We start from the raw sequence: 25292 nt of genomic DNA, 5'->3' as shown, positions 1-25292 counted from the left end.
AAAGACTAAGAAGCTCTCCGACACATGGGAGGGGCCGCCTGCTGGAGGTTCCCGCCTCTGACTACTGTGTCCAAGAAAGGCGGCGGGGGCACAGACAGGGCAGGCTCGGGCCTGTCCCAGACCAAAGCCGGAGCCAGAAGCCTGGTCACGGCCTGCAGGACTGTGGGGCAGGCTGGTGCCACTTGGCTGGCAGAGAGCCCAGATCTGTGAGCCACTTCCGGCGGCCCCGCCAGGACAACTGGGCCAGCATGAGGCCTGGGTGCTGAGCAGTCCAGACAGTAATGACCCAGTGGGTTCTGTGTACGGCTGCCCGGGGGATGCGCCCAGAAGGGCCAGCCTTCCCCGTTTTCACAAAAATCAGAAACCACATCGCAAAGAGAAGAACAAAGAATTTTGAAAGAAAAATAAATTGAAAAAAAAAAATGGGAGCAGAAAAAAAATCTTAATGCAAAACTCTCTAACGAAGGCTTAGTTACACTTCAGTTAAAAGTCTATTTAAAATATTCACTCTTTTTCATTTTTAAAGATGGAAAAATAAAATTATTCTCAAACCTGGAACCCTTATTAAGCTGATTTCACTTTTCCAACATGATTCTAAAGCTCAGTCATCATGCTTAAACCAACCCTCCCTGAAAAGGTAAGAAAACAGAACTGGGAGAAGACAAGACAGGAAGCGTTAGGACCGGGGGGAGATCAAACGCCAGCTAGAAAGCATCAAGAAGCTGCATTTCATCAACATGAAGAACTTTTGTTCATCGAAAGACACCATTAAGAAGGCTGGGCGCAGTGGCTCATGCCTGTAATCCCAGCACTTTGGGAGGCTGAGGCAGGCAAATCACATGAGCTCAGGAGTTCGAGATCATCCTGGCCAACATGGTGAAACCCCATTTCAACTAAAAATTCAAAAAAATTAGCTGGGCCTGGTGGTGTGCATCATAATCCCAGTTACTCAGGAGGCTGAGGCACGAGAATCACTTGAACCCGGGAGGCGGAGGTTGCAGTGAGCCGAGATTGTGCCACTGCACTCCAGCCTGGGCAACAGAGCGAGACTCAGTCTCAAAAAATAATAATCATTAAATAAATAAATAAATAAAATTATTCTAAAATAAAAAGTTCATTAAAATACTCTCTCCCTGCTTGCCCCTCACTCCCCACCCCCCTCCTCTCCCCAGGCTTCACGAAGCCAGTGCATTCCCAGAACCTGCCAGGGCTCATGCAGGGCCTTGCTGACTCAATGACAGAACAAGAAAATACGGCCCAGAGAGGCATGAGCTCTGGCCTGCATATGGAACATCGCATGTTAGGCAGGTAGAGGAAGCTTCTGGGCTCCACGAGCCGATGGATGCCACCTGCTTGGCTCAGTGCTGTGTCCCAGACTAATGGCAACAACCACTTCCCTCCGCACACACCAGGCAATTCACCTGGTCTGCAAGGTCACTCTACAATATAGTCCCATTGTCCAGACGGGGAAAATTGAGGCCTGGGAAAGTAAAGTGCCTTGCCCAAGGTCCTGCTGGTGAGGAATGGGACTGGGATCTGAAATGAGGAAGTCCAGATGGGTTTGTGCTCTTAGTTACTGCACATGAATCAAACATATGTACAAATAAACGAGTGAAGGGAGGAAGGGGGGGGGAAGGGAGGAAGGAGGGGAGGGGGGGAAGGGAGGAAGGGGGGGGAAGGGAGGAAGACGGGAGGGGGGAAGGGAGGAAGACGGGAGGGGGGAAGGGAGGAAGAGGGGAGGGGGGAAGGGAGGAAGAGGGGAGGGGGGAAGGGAGGCGGGGAAGGGAAAGGAGGCATGGGGGGAAGTGAGGCAGAGCGGGGGAAGGGAGACAGAGGGGAGGGGGGAAGGGAGGCAGAGGGGAGGGGCGGAAGGGAGGCAGAGGGGAGGGGCGGAAGGGAGGCAGAGGGGAGGGGCGGAAGGGAGGCAGAGGGGAGGGACGGAAGGGAGGCAGAGGGGAGGGGCAGAAGGGAGGCGTTGGGGAAGGGAGGGGAAGGGAGGCAGAGGGGAGGGGGGAAGGGAGGAAGAGGGGAGAGGGGGAAGGGAGGAAGAAGGAAGCGGGGGAAGGGAGGTAGAGGGGAGTGGGGAAGGGAGGTAGAGGGGAGTGGGGAAGGGAGGAAGAGGGGAATGGGGGAAGGGGAAGGGGACAGACATTTCCAGGGAGATGGGCTAAGCCCAGGGCAGGTCTTGGGTGGTTCTGGCATCCCTGGTGGCCAGCGTGTCACCTGCTAGGCTGTGAACTGTGGGTGATGCCTCTTGGGACCCAATCTGGGCCTGGCTCTGAGTCAGTGCGTGATTCTTGTCTGCTGAGCAGAGCCAACAACGTAGTCTGCCTGGAACAGCCCCACCTCAAACCCTGGGGTCAGGGGCCAGAAGGCAAGGGCTCCCTATATTCCACCTGGAGGGACAGCCAGGGCTGGACAAGCTCCAGGGGCTCTCAGATCCTGGTAGGGTCCATTCAACCAATGCAGGGGTCTCTGATGCCCCCAGGGACCCCAGCTGCCCGGCACCAGCTGTGTCTTCACTCCCACTCCCTACCGATGCCATCTGACTTGGCACTCACTATTAGCCGGGACAAGATGGGAAGTGACAGGTGACACCCCCCGCCCAGGAAAGTGAGGACACACCCCAAGGTCTCAGGTCAGAATTGAGGTGAAGGGCAGAGCAGCTGCAATCCCTTGGGCAAGCTGCACTACCTCTTTGGGCCTCGGTTTTCTCACCTGCAAAATGGGGCTGATAAGAGCACCTACTTCATAGAGACACCTCAAGGGTTAAATGAGACCTCCACATATTGGTAGAAATTATAGACCTCATCTCACACAGATTTCCTAATCTCCAGACTCATTAAATGTGTGTGTTTATAAATATAATAGCTCTGATTTCAAGTGCTCAGATTTCGTGCCAGACACCAGGAGAACCACTTCACACACAGCATTTCATTCCTCACTATAAGCCCAGGATAGAGGTACCACTTCCATCCTCCTTTTAGAGATCAGAAAACAGTCGGGTGTGGTGGCTCACACCTGTAATCCCAGCACTGTGGGAGGCTGAGGCAGCTGGATCACTTGAGGTCAGGAGTTTGAGACCAGCCTGGCCAACATGGCGAAACCCCGTCTCAACTAAAAAGAAAATACAAAACTTAGCCGGGTGTGGTGGTGCATTCCTGTAGTCCCAGCTACTTGGGAGGCTGAGGCAGAAGAATTGCTTGAACCCAGGAGGTGGAGGTTGCAGTGAGCTGAGATCGCACCACTGCACTCCAGCTTGGGTGACAGAGCAAGACTCCGTCTCAAATAATAATAATAATAATAATAATAATAATAATAATAATCAGAAAAGAGGCTCAGGAAGGTTAAATCACTTGCCTGGGATCACACAAGTGGGAGACACATTGCTGACCCTTGAACCCGGAATTCTCTGATACCAAAGGTTCCCTTGAACCTGCCACAGAAGCCCAGGAGGATGGGTGGTCTGGCCCCCTCTGCTGATCCTACGAGGGCTGGCACAAAAGAACTGATCACCTCCGCTGCATCTAACCAGCAGCCAAGCCATGGAGGGAGGACACCGGGGCCCCGGGTGGGGTGCAGGGACTCACCAGCAGCATGTGGACCATAGCATCTGTGGGCTGTGGGAGGAAGGCCAGTGATGAGAGCCATGCCTCCACCTCGTCTGCCTCCACCTCTGCTGATTCGATGAGTTCCTTCATGAGGCCCACACAGTGCTCTGTCCCACAGGAAGGCAGGGCATCCAACAATGGCTGCCTGAGATCATCAAGGAGATCCACACGTGCTGAGTGCCTGCAAAGCTCATCTCACCGAAGTCACCCAGGGGTAAACTGAGGCTCAGAGAGGTACGGTGCAGACATGCCCACCCTCACTCCTTGGGAGGGGCTGACCCGGGTCTGGGACCCCACAGCCTGGCTGAGGCCCGTGCTCTTAGCACAGCAGCACCCAGTCCAGACCCTGGCAGCTCTACCCACCCAAGAAACACTGGTTTGGGAACACACAAGTCCGCACCCAGTGCTCTGCTGAAACCCACCCAAGCAAATGTCACCGAGTAGGGGTAAAAATCCCTAGCAGAACAGGAACCAGCAATCAGCAAACAGTCTCTAATTTAAACCTCGAATACTCAGCACAACATCAGGACATTTATTTTTTCTTTTTTTGTGAGACAGGGTCTCACTCTGTCACCCAGGCTGCAGTGCAGTGGTGCGATCACACCTCACTGTAGCCTCCACCTCCTGGGCTCAGGTGATCCTCCCACTCAGCCTCCCAAGTAGCTGGGACCACAGGTGTTCGCTACCACGTCGAGCTAACTTTTAAATTTTTTGTAGAGATGGGGGCATTGCTATGTTGCCCAGGCTGGTCTCAAACTCCTAAGCATAGCCCTAAGCTGACTGAGTTAGTGCCTCAGAGACTCCCCTCTGAGACTGGGAGTCACTTTACCCACCTTACCAGCCCCAGATCAGCAAGGTCTGGGTGGTGGAGTGCCAGCCCTGCCCAGCACCCCGCAGCCCAGACTCTCCACACCCCCGGCAGGAGGGTACCCTAGGTGCATTGGAATGCTAATTCCAGCAAGAGGGTCCTGTCTGGGGAAGGGAACAATGGCTGTCTTTATTCACCAGCCCCTTCAGCTTCTGGTCTCAGGCGGGATCGAGCTTGGGCCCCGTGGGAACCTCCAGCCTCCCCACTTAATCTCCTTCTTGGCACACAGTCTCGGACTGAAGGACAAGTCAGTGTCACAGGGACAGGATGAGGCATCAGCATCCATCCCTCACTGGGAACCCAGGACAGCACGAAGACTCCCTTAACCCAGGGATGCCCCCAGCCAGCTCCTAGTCCATCCCCCACCCGGAGAGGGACCTTACCCATTGTCTCGGCATTTGAAGGAAGAATGTCGCCACAGTTCCATCAGCTCACCCCCAGAAAGGCCCTGGAGCTGGGACACCAGTGTCAGGAATAAGTCCATGGCCTGGGATTCAGAGAGGGCAGCATGAGACACCCAGAAGTGCGGGGGATCCCCGAAGGTCACCTCACCCGTCTCCTGCCTGCAAGCACAACCGTGGGGAAAGTGGGAAGGACCTGCTACCTTCTCCCAAGGTGTCCTGAGACCCAGTGAGATGAAGCTCCAGGTCTGGCTTCTCCCTCCCTGCACCCCCAGTCCCTACAAGCACACAGGCTGGCTCATTTTTCTCTAATTTAGCAGGTATTTATTGAGCACCTACTATGTGCCTTGCATTGCATTCAGGATATGGCAGTGAAAGAACAGGCATAGTGTCTGAATCTGTGGCATCTAATAAAAGCCCAATAAATGTTCACTATGATTGTAATATAATCATTCTAATGAGTCTTAGCATATTTCAAATATTTAGTGAGGTGGCAATCTTTTCCTATATAATATATATACTCTTTTTTTTTTTTTTTTGATACAGAGTCTCACTCTGTTGCCCAGGCTAGAGTACAGTGGTGCAATCTCAGCTCACTGCAACCTCCACCTCCTGGGTTCAAGCGATTCTCCTGCCTCAGCCTCCTGAGTAGCTGGGATTACAGGCACCTGTGACCACGTCTGGCTTATTTTTTGTATTTTTATTAGAGACGAGGTTTCACCGTGTTAGCCAGGATGATCTCGATCTCCTGACCTTGTGATCTGCCCGCCTCGGCCTCCCAAAGTGCTGGGATTACAGGCATGAGCCACCACACCTGGACTTTTTTTTTTTTTTTTTTTTTTTAAAGAGACAGGGTCTCCCTCTGTCTGCCGGGATGGAGTGCTGCAGCACAGTCACTTCTCACTGCAGCCTCAACCTCCTGGGCTCAAGCGATCCTCCCACCTCAGCCTCCCGTGTAGCTGGGAACACTGGTGTGCATCACCACGCTCGGCTAATTTTTTTGTATTTTTCGTAGAGATGAGGTCTCACCATGTTGCCCAGGCTGGTCTCAAACTTCTGGGCTCAAGTGATCCTCCCACCTCGGCCTCCCCAAGTGCTGGGATTATAGGTGTGAGCCATCGTGCCCACTCTTTTCCAGTATTTCTAATAAAAAAATTGTTTTATACAATTATTCACAGTGATGGCTAATAAAGGGCATTATAGGGGCTGCAGAGGGCCCAGAACTCACAAGAAATAAAGGACTCTACTCAGAGAACAGCCCCTGTGCTTAGGAGATGTTTAGTTTGGAAAACCTTCCGTCCTGGTACCCATGTCGTCTCAGGCTCCCTGCATTGGCCTGAACCCAAAACCACACAAAGAGCAAAAAGTAGGAGCCAAGCCAAGCCAGGTCCCAGCTTCCTGCAGAGAAGCCCCCATACTTCCCCCAGGCTTGGCCAGGGCCAGGCCTGAATCCCCCACCCACCCAGGGGTCCTCCGAGGCTGGGACCTGCTTCCCTGACCCTGGGCCTCCCTGCCGTGTGTGGCTGTGACAGAATCCCTGCACACGCAGCTCGATCTCAGCAAGACGCAGCCTGCAAAACAGGCCCTCACTGGTCACTCGGCCCACCTGCCAACGTGTCTGCCCACCAGAGTCCCGGCAGCCTTCCCAGAATGTGCCTTCTGTGGGCAGAGCCAGTGGCAACGCTCAGCTCTATCTTTTCTTCCTCCGGCAGGACCCACGAGCCAGCCCCTGCTGCAGGCTAACTGCCACCATCGCAGCTGGCCCTGACCACTGGTAGCCTAAAAGACTCTATTGCCCAGTTTGGGGTGGCTATCCAAAAAATTTCAGTTCCAGGCCTGCTTCCTTCCTTCCTAATGGACTCGGCCACATTTCCCTCTGGCTGGTGGCTGTGTTTCCCCGACTGCCCTTGGCACCCTGGGTTCAGAACACGTGTGCAGACGGGCACCTGGGGATGGCCCTGCCCAGGACCACTCCTCCTGCTCTGGGTAAGCCTCTGACCACAAGTGTTACCCTGAGAATAGGCCTTTCAGATCCAGGCACGAAAGGAGGGATCGTCAGTGGCTCATCCTGGTTTTCCTCCACTGGAGGAAGAAGAAATTCAAAAGGAGAAAAGAGGCCAGATCTAGGCAGGCTATGGATGGAGGCAAAGGGTCCAAGTCTCCTGCCTAGAAATCAAGTCCGGGGCCTGGCGCAGTAGTTCACGCTTATAATCCCAGCACTTCGGGAGGCCAAGCCGGGTGGATCACTGGAAGTCAGGAGTTTGAGGCCAGCATGGCCAATATGGTGAAACTCTGTCTCTACTAAAAATACAAAAATTAGCCAGGCGTGGTGTTGCATGCCTGTAATCCCAGCTATTCAGGAGGCTGAGGCAAGAGATCACTTGAACCAGGAGGTGGAGTTTGCAGTGAGCCGAGATCACACCACTGCACTCTCCAGCCTGAGCAAACAGAGCGAGATTCCGTCTCAAGAGAAAAAAAAAAAAAAAAAAGACAGATATGTAGGTCGATAAGAAATCTGCCACCCCCATCACCACCAATAACACATGATAATAGTGATAAGGCTGGGTGCAGTGGCTCACACCTGTAATCCCAGCACTTTGGGAGGTCGAGGCAGGTGGATCACTTGCGGTCAGGAGTTCGAGACCAGCCTGGCCAACATGGTGAAACCTCATCTCTGCCAAAAATACAAAACTTAGCTGGGTATGGTGGTGTGAGCCTGTAATTCCAGGTATTCAAGAGGCTGAGACAGGAGAATCACTTTAACTTGGGAGGCAGAGGTTACAGTGAGCCAGGATCGCACCACTGCGCTCCAGCCTGGGCGACAGAGCAAGACTCTGTCTCGAAGAAAAAAAAGGAAAAAAAAAAAGTAGTAATAACTACACCACTAGTTACTTAGTAAGGAGCCTTTACTATGTACCAGGCACTGGTCTAAGCTGACAGAGAAGGAAATTGACACTCAAAGTGTTTGAGTCAGGTTCCGGTGGCTGCATGCTACTCAGTAGCAGAGCAGAGACTTGAACCCAGGGCACCAGTTCCTAAATCCCCACTCTTAACCAGCATCCTATATGCAATGGCTTAAAAAAAAAAAAAAAAAAAAGTCTTGATTTGTAGCATTTGCCGATTCCCATGGTGTAAATACATCCACCATGGTCGATTTCAAGCTACCAACATGCAATTGCTAAGGACAGACCTGGGAAGAAATGCACCTTAGCACATCATGTCATATTTCCACCATACGGTTACAAGAAACATGACTAACCTCTAATGGAAAGACAATAGTAAAATGTAGTAAAATAACCAGGTAGTCATGGTTGGGAGTACTTAATACCTTTGTTTCTAATATAATTCATTTTATTTGATTTTTTAATTTTTCTTTTTTTTTGGAGAACAGTCTCACTCTGTCACCTAGGCTGGAGTGCAGTGGTTTGATCACAGCTCCCTGTAGCCTTAACCTCCCAGGCTCAAGCCAACCTCCTGCCTCAGCTTCCCAAGTAGCCAGAACCACAGGCATGTACCCCCATGCTTGGCTTATTTTTTGTAGAGATGGACTCTCTCCCTGTGTTGCCCAGGCTGCTCTCAAACCCCTGGGCTTAAGTGATCCACCCACCTCAGCCTCCCAAAGTGCTGGGATGACAGGCGTGAGCCACCACGCCCTGCCTATTTACTTGTTGATACACATTAGATGCACATATTTTCAGGGTACCCGTGGAATAATTTGATACATTCATCTAATCAAATCAGGATAATTACGATATCCATCACCTTAACTATCTTTTTTTTATGTTAGAAACGTTCAAATTATTCTCTTCCAGCTATTTTTAAATGTAGGATTAATGTTAATTATAGCCATCATAGGAATCTGTTGAGGATTAGAGTCTGATTTCTTCTACTGAAGTGTATTTGTACCCATTAGTCAGCTATGTTAACACAACTTTATTTTATTTTATTTTATTTATTTATCTTGAGATGGAGTCTCACTCTTGTTGCCCAGGCTGGAGTGCAGTGGAGCGATCTCGGCTCACTGCAACCTCCGCCTCCCAGGTTCAAGCGATTCTTCTGTCTCAGCCTCCGAAGTAGCTGGGATTACAGGCTCCTGGCTAATTTTTGTATTTTTAGTGGAGACGGGGTTTCACCATGTTGGCCAGGCTGGTCTCGAACTCCTGACCTCAAGTGATCTGCCCACCTCAGCCTCCCAAAGTGCTGGGATTACAGGCATGAGCCACTGTGCCTGGCCACAACTTAATGTTTAAAACAGCAGTGTTTAACAAGCAGCCTACGGGACACCTGGAAATCTACTCACCTACTCTTCTGAGCCAGTATGAGCCAGTCCTGTTCTGCCACTGTCTATGCCATTTCGTGAGTGTACACAGTCAGCCCTTAATGAACACCTGTAACTCGAGCTCCTTGTTCTCAGAACACCCAAGATTGGTGATGAGCCATGCCTTCTCCCAGGCATCCTTCCTGGCAGCCTGGAGAAGTTGGCCTTGCTGGCTCCCTCTGTCTGTCCCCTCCCATCCCCAGTGCACCCTTGCTTCCTCCTCCTTTGTTCCTTAGGGACGCCCTTGGCCATCCCACTCTCTGCCCCCCACATCGAAACTCCGGGGCCTCTCTATGGAGGGCCCGACTCGGGGGTTTACTTTCTATTGAGTGCTGAGTCCTGGTTTTGTTTCCAGACTGAAAAACAAACCTTGTCACCTGCCCACCATCAATGGGGAGGGGCAGAGGCATTTCAAGCCGAAGCTCATGAGGTCTATCCCCCTGGCAACCCAGGCAGGCCCTCAGCCCTCCCGGGGGCCCAGGAGCTGCTTGGTGTGCACTGATGTGTCCCTGCAAAGCCATTCCTAGCAACAGGGTCCTCAGCATTTCACCCCTCAGCCCGGGGGACCTCCATGGTGGCAGTAACTTCCTTTTCAATGCTGTAAGTAAAAGACAGCCGCACAGTGCCCTCTGGGGCTAGCACCGCCAGCATCCACAAGTGGAGACCCAGGCCCGCAGCCCTTGCCCTGAGCCACCCCTGCCAGGGGAAATGTCCAGTTAGGTGGTAAGGGGTGCTCTTAGGGCCAGACAAAGAATGCAGTCCTGTCTTCCCATCAAGCCCTGAGGTTCAGCAGTGCAACGGTTAGAGCACAGGCCACAGAGCAGCGGTCCCCTACTGGTGACAACTGTGCTCCCCAGGGCCATCTGGTTGCCACGGACTGCAGGTGGGGATGATGGTGGTATCTAGTGAGGAGAGGCCAGAGATGCTGCTAAACATCCCACATTGCACGTGACAGCCTCCCCCACACATTCCACAAAGAATGACCCAGCCCTTAGTGTCCACAGCACCCAGGGTGAGAAACTTAACAGCACTGAAAATTACTTACAGCATTGAAAAGGAAGTTACCCGGCTTTGGGCCAGGCTGCCTGGGTTAACAGCCCAGCTCTATCACTTACTAGCAGTGTGGCTTTAAGAACATTTCCTAAACTCTTCAAGCTTCAGTTTCCTCATGTGTAAAATGGGCACAATGATATGAATTTCACTGAGATGATTAAATTAGATAACGCAAGTGAGGCCCTGGAGCTTATTGTATGAGCGTACACTAAGTGCTCAATTAAACTGTAAAGCCTTGGCAGGGCGCAGTGGCTCACTCCTGTAATCCCAACACCTTAGCAAGCTGAGGTGGGAGGATTGTTTGTGTCCAGAAGTTCAAGACCAGCCTGGGCAACGTTGCGAAACCCCGTCTCTACAAAAAACACAAGAATTAGGTGTGGTGGCATGCACCTGCAGTCCTAGGTACTCTGGAGGCAGAGGTGGGAGGATCACTTGAGCTGGGGAGGTCAAGGCTTCAGTGAGCCATGATTTCACCACTATACTCCAGCCTGGGCAACAGAATGAGACCCTGTCTAAAAAAAAAAAAATTGTAGAGCATTGAATGGAGGCCCCCAAAAAGATATGTCCATGTCCTAAGCCCTAGGACTTGTAAATTTCCCTTATTTGGAAAAAGGGTCTTTGCAGATGTAATTAAGTTAAGGATCTTGAGATATGATCATTCTAGATTATCTGGACGAGTCTTCAATCCAATGACACATCATTTTCCTTCCCCAGGGACTATGCCACGCTAAACCATCTCTCTCGTGCTTTCCATCTTACATGTGGGTTCAGGGCCCTCTCTCAGAACAAGACAAGTGGCGAGGAGAATCTCGTCATCACAGCGCAGCCTCAGGGCCTCAGATACTTGAGGATCACCAAGGAACGAACTGGCCATAAGTCTCAAAGCCACATCCACCTCTTGACTTGAAACAGCCAGGAGTTTCAGAGGAGGCCTTGGCCATGTGTCTCTAACTTTGTTGTGGGAAGTCCTCAATGCTGAGGCTCAGATGTGGCTAGGCCTGGGAGGTTAGACTATGAGTCAACAGGACTGTTGTGTGCTCCTAGACAGACAGAAGAGAAAAGGCTTCCCCTGTGCTCACATCCAACCTGGACTGGGGCACTGGCTTGGCATACACCATCTAGATTTCCTTTCTTCTGCAATCAGGCACAGTTGTGCAGTGCACAACCTACCCACCCATACTTGACAACCCTGATATTAAATATCTGAGAGGATGGGCCAGGATATGGGCAGGAAGAGGAAGGTGTCCTAGAGACTCAGGGCCAAGAAAGTCTCTGGCCTGGGGCTGGAGAAGCCACTTACCTCCAAGCTAGTGGTCTGAGCCAGGCACAGCCTCCTTACTAATGTGGCCGCAGTGGCCACCATGGCCTGGGATGGTAGCTCCTCCCACTCATACAGCAGGCTGCTTGGGGTCATGTCTTCATCGTCTCTATCATCTGGATCTGAGATGGTAAGAGGTGGATGGGATGACCATATGGGGAAAGGCCAGAGTGAGCTAGAAAGCCCTCTGGGAGTCGCCCCCACCCCCGCCAGTGCTTCCTTCAGCATGTTTCAGGCAACAGGTTAAGAGGGGTGTCTACAAGGGAAATCATGGCAGCATCATTGCAAACAGCCTAAGATGGGAAGCACCTATGTACCCACCAGCGGGGGCTGGGCAAACAAACTGTGGCCCACTCACACCAGGGAACACTGAGTATCCTTTTTTTTTTTTGAAATGGAGTCTCACTCTGTGCCCAGGCTGCAGTGCAGTGGCACGATCTCGGCTCACTGCAAGCTCCGCCTCCCGGGTTCACGAGTAGCTGGGACTACAGGCACCTGCCACCACGCCCGGCTAATTTTTTTGTATTTTTAGTAGAGACGGGGTTTCACCATGTTAGCCAGAATGGTCTCAATCTCCTGACCTTGTGATCCACCCACCTCGGCCTCCCAAAGTGGTGGGATTACAGGCGTGAGCCACCACGCCGGGCCAACCCTGTGTATCTTTTAACAGAAACAAGTCAGCAGGACACGCCCTGCCTTGTAAAGATCTCCAAGCCATCGAGTGACCAAGGCAAGATGCAGAACAATGTATGGTGCAAAAATAAAAATAGACCACTCTGTGCCTGGCACAGAGGCTGTAATCCCAGCACTTTGGGAGGCCAAGGTCAGGAGTTCAAGACCAGCCTGGCCAGCATGGTGAAATCTGTCTCTATTAAAAATACCACAACTTAGCTGGGCGTGGTGGCAGGCACCTGTAATCCCAGCTACACGGGAGGCCAAGGCAGGAGAATTGCTTGAACCTGGGAGGCTATAAGTTTGCAGTGAGCTGAGATCGCTCCACTGCACTCCAGCCTGGGTGACAAGAGTGAGACTCTGTCTCAAAAAAACAAAACACAACAAAACAAAACACAACAAAACAACCAGACCACCCAAACAGACATAGTTGCCTATGTATCTGTAGGTACACAGAATTTGTCTGGAAAAGTATACTGGAAGCCAGGAATGGAGTCAGTCTCTGGAGAGGGGGGACTCATTTTAACCGTGTCCTTTTGTACCATGTCACACATCACCTTGTCAAAACAATAAATATTAATCTCTCTCATGCATTCGGTCCTGTGACTGCTTCCTAATAAAGATGGGTGATGGCAGAAACTGCCCTCTGTTCTGCACACAGCCATGGTGTTAACCTTTCCTGAGCCCCACTCGGACCCCCAAACCTCAGCCAAAGACCTACCCTCGAATCCACAGTCCACACCTCCCTCAGCTTCAACGCTGCTTAGCAAAGGCGTTTGCCTTCTAGATGCTGTCCAACACTATCTGGCTGCCTGCAGGCCTGGGCACCCGCCCTCACAGTGTGTCTGGCTCCACACAGGTGCACACATTCATCCATCGAATCCTCAGACCTCTCCTTAGCCCCCCAGGTGCCTGGGACACACAGAGGTCGTGCCTGCCCCAGGGCCTTTGCACTTCCTGTTTCCTCCCTGAATGCTCTTTTCTGCATCTTCCCAAAGCTGACCTTGTCTTATCCTTCATTACTTTCTCAGGGAGGCCCTTTTGTCGCTCCTGTCTAAGTCACTGGCTGTCATGCAGCTGTTTAATTTCTTTCCTGACATGGATCACAGTCTCAAGCCACCTTGACTAGGTTTTTTCCCCATCAATGGTTTCCCCCTCCCAGGAGGGTGTCAGCCTCAGGGTGACAGGAATGGAGTTGACCATGATCACAGGCCTGTCCCCAGAGCCCTGGCAGTGCTTAGCACACAACAGGTGCTCAGACAAGCATTTCGGGTAAGCATGAATGAAAACACACTCCTGATGACCTGCCAAGAATCTGCAAACCTAAGGAGAATTCTCCCACGACAGTTGGGAACCAGATGACTCCAACCCAGGGAGGAGGACATGGCCAAGCCAGGGCCATCTGAGCCCAGCGCGGAATTACAAGGAGGGATAAAGGCTCATTTCTGAGTATGCCTTTGGGATCAGGCCCTAAAGAACGGGGTCAGGATGATGTGAACCACTGCTCACAGAGGCCACGTGCCAGGTGCTTAGCTAAAGGCAATGACGATTTTCTTTCTTTCTTTTTTTTTTTTTTTCAGAAGGGGTCTCACTCTGTCGCCCAGGCTGGAGTGCAGTGACGTGATCACAGCTCACTGCAGCCTCGACCTTCTGGGCTCAGGTGATCATCCCACTTCAGACTCTCAAGCAGCTGGAATTACAGACACACACCACCATGCCTGGCTAATTTTTTGTATTTTTCACAGTGACGGGGTTTCATCATGTTGCCAGACTGGTCTCAAACTCCTGGGCTCAAGCAATCTGCTCACTTTGGCCTCCCAAGGTGCTGGGATTAGAGGCTTGAGCCACCGTGCCCAGCTGACCATTTTCTGTAACTTTCACCATAACCTATGGGGTAAGGGGTGACCTACCCATATATTTACAGCTAAGAAAACTGAGGCACAGAGAGAGGCTATTGGCCCAAGTCATACAACATAGAGTCAGAACTTGAATCCAGTTCCGACTCCAAAAGCCTCCTGGGAATGACAGTGAAAATATGAAAAAACTCCTCCGTACAATGGAATATTATTCAGCAATGAAAAAGAAAAAATTCCAATTCATGCCACAACATGGATGAACCTTAAACACTGTGCTGAGTGAAGAAGCTAGACACAAAAGGGCACACTTTATGACCCCATTTATATGAAATTCCAGAACAGGAAAATTAGAGGCAGAAAGTAGTTGAGTGGCTGTCAGGGTCTGGGAAGATGATGGCTAATGAGCACAAGGTTTCTTTTTAGGGTGATGACAATGTTCTAAAGTTGATTAAAGTGGAGCACAGTGGTTCACACCTGTAATCCCGGCACTTTGGGAGGCTGCAGCAGGAGGATCACTTGAAACCAGGAGTTTGAGACCAGCCTGGGCAACATAGCAAGACCCTGTTCCTACAAAAAAATTTTTAAAAACAGCCAGACATGGTGGCGCACAGCTGTACTGGGGAGGCTAACGTCGGGGGAATCCCTTGATCCCAGGCGGTCAAGGCACCATTACATTCCAGCCTGGGTGATAGAGCAAGACTGTCTCTTAAATTAAGTTGAAGGCTGGGCACGGTGGCTCATGTTTGTAATCCCAGCACTTTGGGAGGCCGAGGTGGGCGGATCACGTGAAGTCAGGAATTCGAGACCACTCTGGTTGTAAAACCCCATCACTACTAAAATCACAAAATTAGCTGTGCATGGTGGCACATGCCTGTAATCCCAGCTACTCAGGAGGCTGAGGCAGGAGAATTGCTTGAGCCCGGAAGGAGGAGGTTGCAGTGAGCTGAGATCACGCTACCGCACTCCAGCCTGGGCGACAGAGCCAGACTCCATCTCAAAAAATAATAAATAAAATAATAATAATAAAAGGGCCTGGCATGGTGGCTCACGCCTGTAATCCCAGCACTTTGGGAGGCCAAGGCAGGCAGATCGGACACCTGAGGTCAGGAGTTTGAGACCAGCCTGGCCGACATGGGGAAACCCCGTCTCTACTAAAAATACAAAAATTAGCCAGGCATGGTGGTGCGCACCTATAATCCCAGCTGCTTGGAGGCTGAGGCAGGAGCACTGCGTGAACCTGGGAGAGGAGGTTGCAGTGAGCCAAGATCATACCACTGCACTCCAGCCTGGGCGACAAAGCAAGCCTCCATCTCAAAATATAAAATAAAATAATAATAAAGTTGATTGTGGTGATGATGGATGTGCAACTCTAAATATACTAAAAACCATTGAACTGTACACTTTAAATGGTGAATTGTATAGTATGTGAATTCTCTCTTAATAAAGCTGTTAAAAAGGAGGAAGAAAAATGAAATATCCAACTCAGTGGGACACCACTGGGTCCTGGCAAGCCTGGATGCCCCCAGGCACAGCTAGTTTCTGTAGCTGAGGGGAGGGCAGACCAAGCTGGGATCCTAGAAGGCATCCCGTGGTACAGAGCGAAGTAGGAGAAATCCCAAGGTCCCATTCTAGTGGGTTCTCCCCCAGGGGGTGCTGGGAGCCTGCCCTCCAAGGCAAACACTAGTACCAGCCAGAGCTGCAGAACACACGGCAGGGGTTCAGGTCCCAGCCCTGCCTCTCACTCACTGTGTGACCTTGGACAAGTCATTTGACCTCTTTGAGCCACAGGTCACTTATCTGAAAAATTTAATTGGCGGGACACAACAGTTCACACCTGTAATCCCAGCACTTTGGGAGGCTGAGGTGGAAGGATCATTTGAGCCCAGGAGTTCGAGACCAGCCTGGGCAACGTAGTGAAACCCCGTCTCTACAAAAAATAAAAAATAAAAATAAAAATAAATTAGCCAGGCATGGTGCTGTGCGCCTGTAGCCCCAGTTATCTGGCAGGCTGAGGTGGGAGGATCACCTGTGTGTGCCTGGGGAGGTTGAGACTACAGTGAGCCATGATCAGACCACTGCTCTCCAGCCTGGGCAACAGAACGAGACTGTGTCTCCAAAAAAATAAAAAATAAAAAATAAATATTTATTTATTTATTTATTTATTGAGATGGAGTCTTACTCTATCGCCCCGGCTGAAGGGCAGTGGCGTGATCTTGGCTCACTGCAACCTTCCCCTCTCGGGTTCAAACGATTCTCTGGCCTCAGCCTCCCGAGCAGCTGGGATCACAGGTGCCCACCACTATTTCCAGCTATTTTTTGCATTTTTAGTAGAGACGGGGTTTCTCCATGTTGGCCAGGCCGGTCTCGAACTCCTGACCTCAAGTTATCCACCCACCTCGGCCTCCCAAACCGCTGGGATTATAGGCGTGAGCCACTACATCCGGCCAAAATTTTTATTTAAATTTAACTAATAACACTACCTTCCTAATGGGGTTTTGATGAGAATTAAATTAAATTAAATACACATAAAGTGCTCAGCACAGCAACTGGCCCACAGTAAATCCTTCCAAAGTCCCAGCAGTAAGAATAACCATTCTTATTTCATTATTCAGGAAGACAACTGGTTTCCAAACATGGAAAAGCAATCCTCCCCCCAGATACAGGCCTCGCTTGTTTCTTTCTGTGCAAAATTGTAGGACGGCACCAAGTCCCAGGCAATGCTATGTGTTAGCAGGAACTTTCTGGAAAATCAGGAAACCTGAGTCAGTTTGCCCCTAAAATGGGCAGACTGAGGGGTCACTGAATTTAAGATTGAGAAACAGAAGATTCCATCTTCACCAAGGACATCCCAGGGAAAAGGGACTCAACCAAGCCAGGGCCTTCTGATCTGAGCCTGCAGAAAGAGCCTGGAGAACCTTCCAGAAGTGGCTAACTCTCCTGATGATGACCATTTTCAGAAATAGGTCAGAGGTGTCCAGGCCGGGACAGAGGAATGGAGCCTGGGCCTGCTTGGGCCCCTCTGGCCAGACCCCCTCACACCACGGCCAGGGGGCGGCCACCAGGGAAGGCTGAGGTCACCTGTGCCCGCTGGATCTTGGGGCACCTCGTGCAGCAGGCTGAGTGAGGAGAGGGTCCGCATCTGCACAGCGCTTGCCTTTGCAGACAGTGGCCCTGCGGTGTCCAGCTCTGTGCAGGAGGCCTCCCTCAGCACTCCGGCCCGGAAGCTCTGGATGCAGGTCAGGCGGGAGGCCAGGCTGGGCTGTGGACCAAGAGGGGAAGAGACAGCTCAGGCCAGGATCTAGCCATCCACAGGACCCAGCTGGGACCAAGGGGAGGAGGGACGAGGGACACATCAGAGCTGTAGACCCCCAACCCTCACTCAGCGAGTCTGGGGAGGAGACCCTGAGGGGTGCATCCCAGCGTCACCCACCCCTGGCTCGCCTGGATTGTGGCAACATCAGCCCAGGCAAAGGCATACCAGAGATCACAAGGACGAGGGGAAACAAGAAAGTCTAGCAGAGAGAGACCCCCAGGAGAGGAATGATAAAGCCTCAGTATGAAAACATTCGAATCAGCAGAGGCCCACCTCCACCTCTCAGATGCTGAGACTTTTGATAATAAGTCAACACGAACAATGATCACTTCTCATCCTCCTGCAGATGTTTGGTATTTACAAAGCACTTGCCTCTTCAGGGAGCTGGAGACAGAGGTGGGGAGGAGGGCTTGGGGAAAAGGACAGAGGGGCGGGCGTGGTGGCTCACTTCCGCAGTTCCAGCACTTGGGGAAGCCAAGGTGGCAGGAATGCTTGAGCTCAGAAGTTCAAGATCAGCCTGGGCAACACAGCAAGACATCATCTCTACTAAAAATTTTTTAAAAAATTAACCAGGCATAGTGGCGTGTGCCTGTAGTCCCAGCTACTTGGGAGGCTGAGGCAGGAGGATCACTTGAGCTCAGGAGTTCAAGATCAGCCTGGACACCATAGCAAGACACCATCTCTACTAAAAATCCAGAAAAAAAATAATTAACCAGGAATGGTGCCTTGTGCCTGTAGTCCCAGCTACTCTCAAGAGGCTGAGACGGGAGGATCGCTTGAGGCCAGGAGTTGAAGGCTGCACTGAGCCCTGATCACACCGCTGCACTCCAGCCTGGGTGACAGAGTGGGACTCTGTCTCTAAGGAAATAGATACATACATACATACAGACAGAAAATAAAATTTCTTGAAGGACAGAGGAGAAGGGAGGGGAAGGGGAAGGGGAAGGGAGGAGAGGAGGTAAAGGAAGAAGGACCAAGAAGAGAAGGAATTGGAGGAGAGGAGGTAAAGGAAGGAGGACCAAGAAGAGAAGGAATTGGAGGAGAGGAAAGGAAGAGCTGAGGAGGGAGGAGGGAGGAAGAGGAAAAGGGAGGAGGAGGGAGGAGGAAAAGAAGGAGGAGGGAGGAGGAAAAGGGAGGAGGAGGGAGGAGGAAAAGGGAGGAGGAGGAGGAAGAGGAAGAAGAGGAGGAGGGTCTGGGAGAGTAGCAGTCAGGGGCTAGGCCCAGCCCAGCCCAGTCCAGCACTTACAGCCACTCCAGGCAGAGCCTGAGAATGCAGCGATGAGCGTCCCCTGCGCAGGGAGCACCGTGCCAGGTCCTTTGTCTTGTGTAGCCAGTCCCCATGGCGCTGGTATGTGGTGGGACATCGGCCCAGGATGTCCACCTGGGCAGACAGGGTGGGGGACAGGTCAGCCTTCTGGCCACCTCTACCCCCCACCCCCCTCCCGTCTCCTGGCCTCACCTCATCAAGGGTCTTGGGGCTGTGGGCCCCTGGGTGGCCCTGCAGGAGGCTCAGCACAGCACGCTTCACGTTCAGCACCCAGCGTGGCTCAGTGGGATGGGGACACAGGTGGGCCACACGCCCAGAGTGCAGGATGAAGCGGAGTGGGTTACGGCCCAGGACGGCACTGCAGGAGGGTGGACAGGGGTCAAGCGGGACCCTCCAGTGCCCCAGGCCACTTGCAGACTGCCAGAGGCCACAGCATCCCTGCCTTCTTGCAGGCCAGCCCCCATGGGAAGCTCCCAGGGAACCCCACATCCCCCCACCAGATAGCCTTTCTTCCCTCTGCAGCTGGGCTATGGGGCAGCCAACTCTGCTCTGAGCCACCCCAGCCTTTTCACTCCTGGGACAAATGGACAGGTGTGTGAGACAAGTGTCAAAGAATAAAAGGATGACAAGAGCTGCCTGCATTCCAAAACGCCTCACTTAATCCCAAGGAGCTGAAGGCGTTCTGGATGTGCCACCCCAAAATATGCCACTTGGGAATATTGGCTTTTTTGTGGACCAGTCTCACTCTGTTGCCCAGGCTGGAGTACGGTGGTGCGATCATAGCTCACTGCAGCCTCAACCCTGTAGGCTGAAATGATCCTTCTGCCTCAGCCTCCTGAGTGGCTGGGACCACAGACATGCGGCCACCATGCCCAGCTAATTTTTAAACTTTTTGTAGAGATAGATTCCTGCTACGTTGCCCAGGCTGATCTCAAACTCCTGGGCTCAAGCAATCCTCCAGCCTCAGCCTCCAAAGCACTGGGATTACAGGCGTAAGCCACCACACCCCAGCCTCTTGTCTATTTTGAACCAGACTGTATTTGTTGAGAAACAGCAAATATGGGGAGAGGCTTTCTCTGAACTCCCCTCTTCTGCCTAAAGACAGATCCTCCAAAAGGAACGTAATTGTCATCAATGCCCTCCAGGGAGTTTCATCCACCTGGGGAGAGCAGCTCTCATCCTAAGAGAGGATGGTGCAAGTTGACACCACACCCAGACAAACTTTATCCCACACTAGCACATCTCCTATCTCTTCTTCCAAGGGTCCCTTCCTCTTTCCTAGAAACCATCTACTCCCCTCTAACTTGCCTCCCTCCCTCCTCCCCTTTCCCCATGAAAATGGTGTATAAGCTCCCAAGTCTCACCACTCTGGGGAGCCTTCACTCTTTCATTCCACGATGCCCCTGTGTGTATAAAAAAATCTATCTACCTCTTCTCCTAATGTCAGTTTATTTCTAGACACAGCTATTGAACCCAGGAAGGTAGAGGGAGTCTTTCCCTCCCTACAGATCCCACCAGGGAGGTAATTATCATCCCTCCACCCACATTCCAGATGAGGAAACAGGCTCAGAGCAATGCAGCGTCTTGCTCGGGGCTCCAGCTGGGATTTGAACCCAAGCAGGCTGGCTCTGGAGTCACAGGCTGCAGAAACCCTGAACTGGGAGTGACTTGAGACTGTTATTGTTGAGACAAGGAAATGAAGTCCCGAGACGGGGGCCTTCTTGGGGGATATTACACAGCAAGTCAGGGAAGGAGCTGGCACCAGAATTCAGCCCAGTGCTCCTCCCGCCTGCCCTTCCCCTGGCAGAAAGGTGCCTGGGTCTGGTATCTGCAGAGTGAAGGGATGGGGAAGGTAGGAAGTGAGAGGTGATGAAGTCCTCCTTCCCCGCATGGAGTTGGAAGGCAGAGATCCTTCAAGACGAAGGGGAAACCGCCAAGTCCCCAGACCCTACAGGCTAGCAAGACAAAACCCTGGGGAACAGATATGTCACCACTTCTACCTTCCAGGGGGGCAGCAGTCACTCTCCAGCTCCAACTAAAGCCTGGGGGTCTTCCTAAGGCAGTCCCTTGGGTCTCAGACCTTGATGGAGAGTAATGCTAATGGTGCCCACCACTCCCAGAATAGCAATTGTCAGTCTAGCCTCCAGGAAGTGACAACCCCTGGCCCCACCGACTTAGCATTTCTGATGAGGAGCTGGGGGACAATAGTCCCCTTGGAGGAGACCCTCCCCTTGCCTTTCAGTGAGGATCTGTCTGTCTCTCAGCAGCATCCCCCATCCTGGTATCCCTAGACAAAGGCTTTATTTCTTAACAAATGAATTTGCAATAAAAATGGAAGAGGAATCTGCAGAGAAGGGGTTGTCTTCAGGCTGGCGGTCGCTCTGAGCTTTGAGGCCACCGAGGCCGCTGTCAGGGAGGCCTGGGAAACAAGCCACAGGGAGAATCCCAGCCTTGGCTGGGTCACAAAAGAGGGGCTTAGCTTGGGGTGGGAGAGGATGGGATCTCGGCAGAGTGGGGGAGGGGAAAAGGCAGACCTCCATGGCCCCGACAGTCCCATTAGCTGGAGTCTTCCAGAACACATTCAACAACGATGCCCAAGGGGTGATCGGCAGATGTGAAATCTGGACATGCTGGGGGTGACAGGCAGAACTACGGGATGAGTTCCTCCCACCAGGTAAGAGAAGAGCACCTGCGGCTATCTGGAGTCACCCAAGGCTTCTACATGAAGGCAGCCCCCCAGCGGTCTTCATCGGTGCTTGACGAGGTCAAAACAAATATAGAAACTTCTTTGAACTTCAGTCCAAGATGGCATCTCTTTGCTACAGAGAGGTCACCCTAACCAATTGTCCTAATCTAATTCAGTGCACCCAGAGCCCGACAGCTCTTGAAAGACAGCAGAGGACTCACACCTCCAGCCCTATCGTGAGCAGGTCCCAGCCCCATGGCCAAGTGTCTTACCTCAGGCTCTCCGACTCCTTCAGAAGCTCCACCTTGGCCCCCAGGATGGATGTCACCTGGAAGTCTTGCAGCTGAAGCACAAAGCACCGTGAGTTGGTGACCTCTCCTGGGATACCCCAGGACCTCGCCAGCATCCCACCCACAAAGCAGTTCTAGGGCCCAGCAGGATACATGAATCCATGTTGGGGGCAAGGCAGAGAGACCCCTCCCTTGACCAGGTACAAAGCCTGGGTGGTGAAGGCTGAATGTCTCACTGAAATAGTCAAGTACCTACAGCTCCCTGCTAAATGTCTGGAAAGTTCTCATTTTGCCCAAAAAGACACTGGAAGTTTGGTTGAGGGATTCATAGGACTATGCAGTACCAACAGGAATACGCTACATCGTAGAGCAGACAAAGGCTTTGCCCATGATGAAGACTTGGGATATCCCAGCGTCACCATGGGGTGTGTGTGGCAGGGTGAGTGGAGGGTGGGGGGGGGGGCGGCGGGGGTTGCAAAAGAAGGCAGACTTTCTAAAAATGGAAAATATCCTCCCTAAAATAACTGATTTCACTGTTTAAATTTAATAGAGCCAGTCACGGTGGCTCACACCTGTAATCCCAGCACTTCGGGAGGCTGAGGCAGGTGGATCACTTGGGGTCAGGAGTTTGAGACCAGACTGGCCGACATGGTGAAATGCCATCTCTACTAAAAATACAAAAATTAGCTGGGTGTGGTGGCGGGCACCTATAATCCCAACAACTCAGGAGGCCAAGGCAGGAGAATCGCTTGAGCTGGGGAGGTGGTGGGTGCAGTGAGCCAAAATCACGCCACTGCACTCCAAAAAAAAAAAAAACAAAAAAAATTTTGATAGATTATGGCCGGGCACGGTGGCTCACACCTGTAATCCCAGCACTTTGGGAGGGCAAGGCAGGCGGATCACTTGAGGTCAGGACTTTGAGACCAGCCTGGCTAACATGGTGGAACCCCATCTCCATTTTTTAAAATAAATAAAAAATAATTTTTTAAAGGACGAAGTTCTGCTACATCCTACAATAGAGAGGAACCTTGAAAATGTTAAGTGAAAGAAGCCAGACACAAAAGGTCACATATTATGTGACGCCACTTATTTTTATTTATTTATTTTTTTTGAGACGGAGTTTCGCTCTTGTTGCCCGGGCTGAAGTGCAATGGCGCGATCTCGGCTCACAGCAACCTCCACCTCCCGGGTTCAAGCCATTCTCCTGCCTCAGCCTCCTGAGTAGCTGGGATTACAGGCATGCACTACCACGCCTGGCTAATTTTGTATATTTAGTAGAGACAGGGTTTCTCCATGTTGGTCAGGCTGGTCTCGAACTCCAGACCTCAGGTGATCCGCCCGCCTCGGCCTCCGAATGTGCTGGGATTACAGGCGTGAGCCACTGCGCCCAGCCTATGTGACTCCACTTATATGAGGTACCTAAAAACAGCAAGTTCATAGAGACAGAAAGCAGAAGAGAGGTGACCAGAGTCTGCAGAGTGGGAATTGGAAGTTACTGTTCAATGTACACAGAGCTTCTGTTTAGGATGATGAAAAAGTTCTAGAGATGGAGGGTGGTGATGGTTGTGCAACGATGTGAAAGTACTTAATGCCACTGAATTATAAACTTAAGATGGTTGAAATGGTGTATTCCATATTATATTTTAATCACAGTAAAAAAATAAAAATAAAAATAAACCAGACACAAAGGAAAACATCCTGTACAATTCCATTAGAGAGAAGTTGAAAGACAGGCAAAACTCATCTATGGTGGTAGAAATGAAAAAGGAAGGCTGGGCACAGTGGTTCACGCCTGTAATCCCAGCACTTTGGTAGGCCGAGGTGGGCAAATCACTTGAAGTCAGGAGTTCAAGTCCAGCCTGGCCAACATGGTAAAATCCCATCTCTACTAAAAGTACAAAAATTAGCCAGGCGTGATGGAGCACACCGCGCACCACCAGTAATCTCAGCTACTCAGGAGGCTCACGCAGGAGAATTGCTTAAACTGGGGAGGCGGAGGTTCCAGTGAGCTGAGATTGTGCTATTGCAACTCCAGCCTGGACGACAGAGTGAGATTCCATCTCAAAAAAAAAAAGTTGTACCCTTGGGAGAAGTGACCAAGAGGAAGTATGAAGGAGGCTCTGGTGATCACTACATAGGTGTTTGGTTTATGAAAATTCCTTGTTCTGAAGACTTGTGATTTTTACACTTTTTTCTCCAAAAATATATTAATTAACCTCCCAAGGGGCGAGAAAATTTCCATTTTCACCTAGAATCTTTGAAATACACCAGTTCTTTATATCCTAGCCAACATTTGACATTGGCAGCTTTTCTTAAGTGCTTAAAGCAAACAAATAAATAAAACTGCAACAGAACACAATTTGCTTTATGAAAACTGACCCTGCAGATAAAAACAACCACAAGTGTTTTGAAGGGTGTGAAAGGATGACGAAGACTAATAAAGCAGCAGCTCTGACATATTGGACACTTTAAGAATTCAGAGGCACCTCAGGGCCACTCCATGAAAGACCTCATCCTGTGGTCTACATGAAAATACAACAAAACAGTTTTGAGAAACTCTTGTTAGCAAGCGCTCCAGCCAGTACAAAAATGCATCCCAATATGAGATGAGACTCCAACAGAAACCAAAAGGCCTTTTATGTGGGTTGAGAGGGTTTATCCAGGAAAAATATGAGGGTTATCAGAAATGGGACAGAGGCAAATGAGCAAGCACTTCTGCTTGCAAGAACATTGAGGAGTTTCCAGAAAATCTCAATGAAAAGAAATCTGCAACCACCAAGTGGGCCTAGCTCATAATTCTGCCTTAACCCAGGACTAACACCACTGACCCTTAGTGTTTGCCTATAACCTGAGCCTGTGGACCCAGGCACTGCAAGGCCAGTGTCCACAGGGCAGGCCTTCCTGGGAATAGACTTCCACCCAGTCTATTCCTTTGTCCAAAGGCTTGACTTGGTTTGACTTTGCACACACCCTTGGACTTGCAGACTGAGACCTAGGCTCTCAGTCCACCCCTAGGGCACAGTATGTCTCCGTTCTATGGCTCTTCTCACTCCAAGGAACTCCCCCAACCTGCCCTAAAAATATTCCTTCCTTAACCTCTGCTATTCCTCCATTGGGCCCTCTGTGGCACCTCTTACAACCAAAATTGCACCATTTTCCCACATTCCTCTCAAGGGTCCTCACTTGCCAAATATAAGATTCCTCAGAAAGCTCCTCTGTTGATTAAGCAAATTGGAAATTGGAGATGAGGGGCTGTGGCTTCCTCCTAGTCCTTCCCAGCATCAACGTGATCTCCCGGTTACCCAAAGACACTCACCCATAAAGCCATCTGGCAGGGGCCAAGCACATCAAGGACAGCCAAGCCTTGGAAGCCAAGACCACTCCCCTCCACCGGGATGTCCTGCAGGCTGGTGCTGGTGTTGGTGGAAAAGTGATAGGTGTATCTGGTGCCCACAGGGAGGTGGGGCCCAGCTGACCCTGGAGGGCAGAGAGAGAGAGCAATGTCACCTTGAACCTGCAGCCCTCTGGGATCCCAACTCCACCTCCAGGCATCCTTGCTCACACCTCTCTCTCCCCATCTGGGCCCTGAGCTGCCTGTCCCCAGCCTGGGGAAAGGTTGGGTAGCTGCATACCCTCATA

General features: G+C 51.3%; 1 protein-coding gene across 1 annotated transcript in view; it reads right to left on the bottom strand.

The window, feature by feature from the left end:
• Positions 1-25292, bottom strand: part of LOC129047196 (uncharacterized) — a 155029-nt gene that overhangs the window by 124573 nt on the left and 5164 nt on the right. Inside the window, exons 3-10 of the mRNA XM_054534755.2 lie at positions 24970-25130; positions 21636-21706; positions 18870-19035; positions 18657-18791; positions 17176-17356; positions 11552-11691; positions 4863-4966; positions 3591-3756 (exon numbers count right to left, since the gene is read on the bottom strand). Of these exons, the coding sequence (XP_054390730.1) occupies positions 3591-3756; positions 4863-4966; positions 11552-11691; positions 17176-17356; positions 18657-18791; positions 18870-19035; positions 21636-21706; positions 24970-25130 (1124 nt within the window). The remainder of the gene's footprint in view (positions 1-3590; positions 3757-4862; positions 4967-11551; positions 11692-17175; positions 17357-18656; positions 18792-18869; positions 19036-21635; positions 21707-24969; positions 25131-25292) is intronic.

The sequence above is a fragment of the Pongo abelii genome, chromosome 18 (assembly GCF_028885655.2).
Source record: "Pongo abelii isolate AG06213 chromosome 18, NHGRI_mPonAbe1-v2.0_pri, whole genome shotgun sequence".
In the NCBI taxonomy this organism is placed as follows: Eukaryota; Metazoa; Chordata; class Mammalia; order Primates; family Hominidae; genus Pongo; species Pongo abelii.
This window is presented reverse-complemented; position numbering and strand designations above follow the sequence as displayed.